Below are 7702 nucleotides of genomic sequence, written 5' to 3'. Positions count from 1 at the left end.
CAGAGATATAATATAAATAATATAGTTTGCCAAACAAGAGCCAAAATTGATATCAGTTGACACACCAATGTAGAAGGTAAAAAAATCGCAGCGAACTTTAACCCTAGATAAAGAGCTATAAACAATTAGTAATCACTAAAAACAGAATCAGTCCTCCTTTGAAATAACCCCCTATTATGTATGAACTTAAGTAAAGGATGCTCCTAATTTGACAGAGAGCAGGGGGTACACAAGAGTGTTGAGAGGGAGATGTGGAAAGTGATGTAATTATAGCACTTAAATATGAAATTTTCATAAACAAATTAAAAATAAATAAAAGTATAAGAATTGTTGAAACTGAAGATGAAGTTTAATTTTTTAAAGTAATATTTATCAAAACAAAAAATGTATACAGCATAATGGACTGAACATTACAGGCATATGAATTGATGTCATCCTAACTATTGGTTGAAATTTTTTATTCTATGAAACAAGAGAGATAAGATGTGCATAGAAAATTCAACTGAAATTAATATTCATAAAAATTACCAAAGTACCCTAACAGATGAGTAATAATTCTTTTTTTTTTTTTTTTTGGTTTTCGAGACAGGGTTTCTCTGTAGCTTTGGAGCCTGTCCTGGCACTAGCTCTTGTAGACCAGGCTGGTCTCGAGGTCTCGAACTCACAGACATCCGCCTGCCTCTGCCTCCCGAGTGCTGGGATTAAAGGTGTGCGCCACCACCGCCCAGCATGAGTAATAATTCTTACAAGTAGAATAAAACAATCATATCAAATCAAACTATGCATTTGTGAAAATCTTTATTCTAATAAATTATCCTCACATTACTTATGAAACATGAATTTTTTTCTTTGAAGTATTTTCTTCAATGAAACACTGACATCCTTATTCCTCAGGCTGTAGATCAATGGGTTCAGCATGGGAACAACAGTAGTATAAAACACAGATGACACTTTCCCTTTGTCTATCGTATTAACTGATGATGGATGTAAGTACATGAATGCAGCAGAACCAAAGTAGACAGCAACAGCAGAGATGTGGGAACTGCAGGTGCTGAAGGCTTTGGACCTGCCTTCTGTGGATTTAATCCTGAGGATGCTGACAATAATGGAGATGTAGGAAGTAATAATGGTGAAAATTGGGACACAAATGTTAAATGTACCAAAAACTATAATCAACAACTCATTAATATAGGTATTAGAGCATGCAAGCTCCAAGAGGGGAAGAAGATCACAGAAATAGTGGTTGATCACATCTAATTTGCAGAACTGAATCCTGATCATGAAGCCTATGAGAATTGATGCATTGAACATACTAAAAATATACACTCCTATAATCAGGGCACTGCTAACCTGATAAGACATGGTTACATTGTAAAGCAAGGGGTTACAGATGGCCACATAGCGGTCATATGCCATTACACCTAGTGTGTGACACTCTGCAATACCAAAAATGATAAAGAAATAGAGCTGAGCCATGCATCCAGGGAAGGAGATGAGGTTCTTCTCTGTCAAAAAGCCCACCAGCATTTTAGGGGTGACAACAGTGGACTGACAGAAGTCAATGAAGGACAGACTGCTGAGGAAATAGTACATGGGGTTGCGCAGGTGGGAACTGAGCACAATCAGTGTGATCATGCCCAGATTCCCTGCTACAGTGACCACATAGATTCCAGAGAAGAGGAGGAAGAGAGGCATCTGGAGGTCTGGTTCTTCTGAGAGCCCAGCCAACAAGAATTCATTCACTGTGCAGTGGTTTCCTGCTGCCAAGTTCTTCATTCGGATCCTGAAGTAGTAAAAACAATTGTTTGAATCAGGTAGTGGTAGCTTAAGTCTTTAATACCAGCACTAGGGAAGCAGAAGCAGGAAAATTTCTGTGAGTTCAAGGCCAACCTGCAAAACAGAGATAGTTGTTGCAGAGGCATGGCTGCACAAAGTAATAACGTCCCAAATAACACACACACGCACACATAGATATCTATATGTGTGTGTGCATATATGTATACATATATGTGTGTGTGTAGAGAGAGGGTAAAGATGTCAGAATCACTTTATTAATCTTTTTCATGTGCATAATGTCCATATATAAATTATTTCTGCCTTAGTATACTTTTGCTCTCTATATAATTACCTTAATATGTCATAAAGATATATACTTTATTATTAATTTTAACCTTATTCTTTAAAAATTAAGAATAGCTTTCATATAAGTCTTATCATCCTGTTCAAACCTTGATAAGTTTTGTAATTTCAAACCATAGTCTAATAACTGAGAATTAGAGTTGGCATCAGTGAGGAAAAGTGACATACTTTTCAGCAAGCAAATTTCCCTATAAAGAGTGAATTAGTATTAAAAATCGAAGTTCATCAGAGGATTTGTGGAGCACTTTTTCAAAAATCTCCATTGTTTCCTGATCCTTAAGAGACATAAAGTATTTACATTTTCAAATGTGAAAATGAAATGACATCTGGAGTAACCATTTCATGAGGCACTGGAAGCACAGTGCTCCTAGGATTATGTACTAAATGCACAGTGCTCCTGGGATTATGTAGTAGATTCATAGTGGTCCATGAGCAAGAGGTTTCTATTTGTGATCCAGTTCTTAAGACCCACATTCAGCAGTGTTTAAATAGTGAGGCCATGGAGACAACGTGTCCACCCTCCCTCCCAGTCACTTAATGACACTCTTGGCTAGCACAATGTAACTTTTATTACTTTACATGTAAAGAAATAAGTATTACTGACATCTTATCACTAAACAATCCCCAGTGTGGTTTTGTGTTGTTACATCATCTTGGCATTTTCTCAAGTTAAAAACCTGCCATTCTCCACATTAAAATTAGAAAACGGGTCTCAGATCAGTTCCTATTTTTTCTTTTATTTCTTGTGAACTAATAAATTTTGCAATGCATAAATATATAGTGAGGAAAAAATATAACAGTTTTTCTCTATCCTCAAAACTGTGAACAATTAGTCACTGTTTCCACAAAATGAATTAGAGTTTAGTTCAAAGGTCAAAAGTTAAAATGTGTTAAATGTAAACATTTAAGTTTTGCATAGATACCAACATAAATCTCATGAAAGTACACAGGGTTAAGTAAACAGAGAGAAATAGAAGTTCTTGAAATAAAATTGAGGAAATTCTTTGCAGCCTGGAAGACCTCAACTTTGGGAATTCTTAGAATCACACACAAATAAAAGAAACCCAAAACAAACAAGGATGCTAATCATAAAATTGGAGGGGTCAGAAAGGATATAAGAGACAACAATAAGGGGAAGATCTATGAAAAACTCTCCTGTTGTATGTAATCATCCAGCCAAATTATTTCACAGCAGCAGTGGCTGTTACATGGCCCTCGTAGACTGAGCCTGTAAATGATTCCTCCCAGATTATTGTGGGGGTGGGGAGGACCTGACACCTCCCCTCCCACGGGTCTTTGGGTTACTCATAGATTCTAGAATGAGGCAAACATTATCTTCAGTTGTGTATTTACCATCTCAGTCCATATACTCCAGTGGATAGTTATAACCTTATAATCACTAAGTTGACCTGGTTAAAATGAACAGGTCCCAAAATACAGGAAAAAATTGTTATAATTATGGTAAAGAGACTTGTAGTGAGGAGGGAGTATAATAGGGGGATATGGGACAGAAGTTGTGTCAGCGTGACTGTATTCAGAATGTGGGGTGGGAGAGAGAGAGAGAGAGAGGGAGAGAGAGAGAGAGAGAGAGAGAGAGAGAGAGAGAGAGAGAGAGAGAGATTCATTTTAAGCACTTAAAGATTATTCTTCCCCAAATAATGCACTGCCTATTTTGCAGCCCCCCTTGCTTCTATTTGGGTGTTTATTTTTATACTTCTTAGAGATCACAAAGTCACAGTGATTTTCGATGCTGTTCTAATACATATTGAGCAAAGAGCAGCAGTGTCAGCACTGAAAATTCTGATTGCATTTTTCTTACTTTAGTTTTTCAATCATGAGTCACACCATGTCTCACCAAGCTGTGACTTACTTTCCATTTGTTATTAAACTGTTTGAAGATGCTTTGTCTGATATTGTTGCATCATCACAAGCTTTACATTTGGTAGTCTTCATTACCAAACGCTTAACTGTATTTCTGTTTTAGTATTATGTATCTTTATTGGAAAATATATTTCAATTAAATTTTTAATGAAAATGAAATAGAAATAACATAAAATATGAATGAGTTAAGAAAAAATATCTAGAAATAAATCTAATAAAACATAAGGAATACTAATATACTGGATCTTATGTATTCCTGAGATATCCAGAAGAAAATACTAATAAGAAAAGAACTTGCCATAGAAATGTTTTTTAACATTTAATATGGTAATGAAATCAAGTCTCACAGACATGTGGAGAGTTTAATAACCCAATTAGTGGATTCCACATATGAAATAAGAACATTTAAGACACCAAAAGAATACTTAGACCACACTATGACTACTTAGGGCCTTTTCAGAATTTGCAGGAAAATCACTGTAGCCTGATGTTAAAAATATTAATCTTAAAAAGTCACAAAAAGTGGAATCTGACAACACTGGACATAACTAATGCTCAGTACAAAACTTTCTTTTTGCATCTCTCTATATTTAACATGCACATCCACTCTTGGCAAGTACTTAGTTACCTGTTTTAGATGTTATGCATATTTCTATTATTATGTTTCTCTGTGTCATATGTGTGTGCACTGATGTATACCATTGCACACATATGAAGGCCACAGAAGAACTTTAGAGAACTGTTTTCTACTTCCACTATGGAAAAATCTGAGGATAGAGTTTGAGTCATTAGGGTGGTGTGGCAAGTACACAGACCCTGTGAGTCATCTTGTCTGTCTAGTAAGTGATTTAATATTTATTAATATCTAAGGGAGTAATGTATTAGCAGCTTTATAATCAGATGTGAAACACATAAGAATATGAAGCATGCAATATTTCATTGTATAATGCTGTTATCCATCAAACTTACACCATTAACAAAAATGTACCAGTGAAAAATTCAAACATATTGTTGAACAAAAGAACACTTATTGCTTTTTTGTTTATAGTTTTAGCCTCATTCTCAAGTAAAAAAAAATAAAACATAATCTCATCAGAAAAGCTTCAATTTAATTTCTAGGTGTTCTCAAGCTCATTGCCACAATTGTAAATAATTGTTTCTATTGTATTTCTAGAATTATTGTCTATGAATATTATACCAACTCATTATTGTATTTGAAAATTGTGTTATATTGTAGAAAGACTGGTAGCGTATACGAGCATTAAAATGTTTGCGAAACTTTTATTTATGTCTTAAAATTTATTTACAGAATCCTTAAGCATCTGCCAAACATCATCAATATAAATCTCTTCGAGAAGCATGTAAATATATAAACTGCCTTAAAAATAAAATTTAAATTTAGAGAATAAAAAATACAAGCATGTTTAATACAATATATTCGTAAATAAAAATCTCTTCAGGAAGCATGTAGAGATTTGTGCTACCTAAAAAATGAAAATGAAATTCTAAATGAATAAAGGAATCAAAACATTTCTGTGTTTCGGAGCCATTAGATGAAGTGAAATGAATGCAATGCTATCCTTCAAAGACAGAGTCTGACATCTTTCTTCCTCTCTCCCCACCTTATTGCAGCAGGAAAAGATAAAGAGACATCCACTCTGCTTTAAAGAACTCACCACTTAAATCTGTGATATTAGCATATACTAGCTAGAATTGAACTCTAAATATGTAATAAAATTTATAGATAAAACAAAACTGGATGGAAAAGGCAATAAATTTTGTGACTGATTGATTATTATTGCAAACTGACAGTCATACATGAAGTACAAAAATATACCAATTTTATGTTACACAATAAGAAAATTTTGACCATAATATTTTAAATGATATCACCTCTATTCAATTAGAAATATGACGCCTATTATTTTGATATTTTATAATATTATAAAATATTTCTGCTAATTATCCCAATGTGTATAGATTCAATATGGATCTCTAAATATTACTTTGACTATAAAACACATTAAGTTCCCTAGTGATAATAAGGATGAACTAAAAACACAAAACATGTTATACTTACACATACTTGTTCCAAATTAGTTACCTAACAAGAAATGGTTTAGTGTGGTTACAAATTCTGTACTTTAGGTAAGAATATCTAATATTATCATTGAACAGAACCGCTTGAGTTACAGTCAGAATAGAAGGAATCACAAATTAAGAGGGTTTTATGAAGTATAATACTTTTTCCTTTTGGAGTTAAACTTGAGTCACATATCATCCATTTCAGGGTTAGGTGTATATCTTGTGCCATCATGCCTTCAAAGTTGCTACTAAGATACACATACAAAAACAACAACAACAAAATGGGAATGTATCCACAGACCAAGAAAATTCTAAAAATTTTAAGTCTTAACTAAAAATATATAAATAGTGGGCTGAAAAAAGTTTTTTCATGTCCAAAATGAATGATTTGATGCAATCCACATGAAAACATCAAGGCATAAATTCTTACTAGGTCAGAGAAGCCCACATTTCCCTGGATAATGCATAAGGAAATGGATATATATCATTCATAAATAAGCAGTAGCTAGATTGTTATAATAATCCTAATAAGATATGCAATACACATTCATCTTCAAAGGTGTACAATCAGAACATCAGGAAAGATTTAGTACAAGCTGAGCTGCTGAGTTTTGTCCTTTGTTCTGGTGTCCTGTAAGACTGTTGTTTACCATCAGAAACAACAGCTCTCTTCTACTCAACCCATCATGTTGTGTTGACAATGCTTCCATTATCTATGTGTGTAAGAATTTGGAATCACTGTTATACATGGATGCATAGCCTCTGTGTTGTGAGGTCAATGATAGACGTCCCCTTTTAAAGAGAGACACTGGCAAAATAAAAATCACCTGCAAAATACTTTTTCTTAAGAAATGTAGTGAGTTCTTTGGACTTTAATATATGTCAAGGGAAGAAAACTGAAAGAGCTTTATTTGCTGTATGATTATGACATCTAAATTATTTAACTATAGAAATGGTAATTGAAATAAAAAAAAAACAGAAACTTATTCCTGGAAGTAAAATTTATTCCTTCAGGGAGGCAAACAAGCTATTTCAATTTGTTCATCCAATTTTATGGTAACAGTTTACTGCATTTTAAATCTCCTCTAAATTTGAAGAGATCCTGCACCATTATCCAATTCATTATAACTAACAGAAATTTCCAAAAGAATACTAGAAAGTGAATATCTAAGTAGCACATTACTATACTGTGAGTCACAGCAGAATGTAAGTGATGGGCTAAGTCTGTACGTTCAAGACCTGCAAGAGGTTGGTGCATTCAATAAAATTTAAAAATCACTGTGTTAATAATTAAATAAATGGATCCAGTATGTAGTGTATTCCTGACTTTGCACAGTGGTACCTTTAGACTCAAGACTCACCCTCCTTCTCTCCAACAGTCTCACCAACAAGTCATAATTCCTATTAGCACAGTCACTAATGCAGATTTTGCCCAGCACGCAGGAGTCTTCAGCACTCAGAGAACAGGTTCTTGTGCTTACTCTCAGAAATATTTTTGAAGTTGATCTAATGATAGGTTAACATCCTCAAGAACTTATTCAGTTCAAGATTGGCAACAATGTCATCATTCACAGTCACCTGAGCAGTTTTGCCTCCT

At 34.0% G+C, this 7702-nt stretch overlaps 1 protein-coding gene across 1 annotated transcript; it reads right to left on the bottom strand.

Annotated features, from left to right (window-relative positions):
• Positions 1-822: 822 nt before the first annotated feature.
• LOC142846780 (olfactory receptor 8G18-like) lies at positions 823-1776 on the bottom strand. The gene has a single exon (XM_075967588.1). It carries the CDS (start codon positions 1774-1776, stop codon positions 823-825), a length of 954 nt encoding a protein of 317 aa, XP_075823703.1.
• Positions 1777-7702: the final 5926 nt, after the last annotated feature.

Source organism: Microtus pennsylvanicus, chromosome 3 (assembly GCF_037038515.1).
Source record: "Microtus pennsylvanicus isolate mMicPen1 chromosome 3, mMicPen1.hap1, whole genome shotgun sequence".
NCBI lineage: Eukaryota > Metazoa > Chordata > Mammalia > Rodentia > Cricetidae > Microtus > Microtus pennsylvanicus.
The sequence above is the reverse complement of the archived record's forward strand: the minus strand, read 5'-3'. Positions and strand labels throughout refer to the sequence as shown.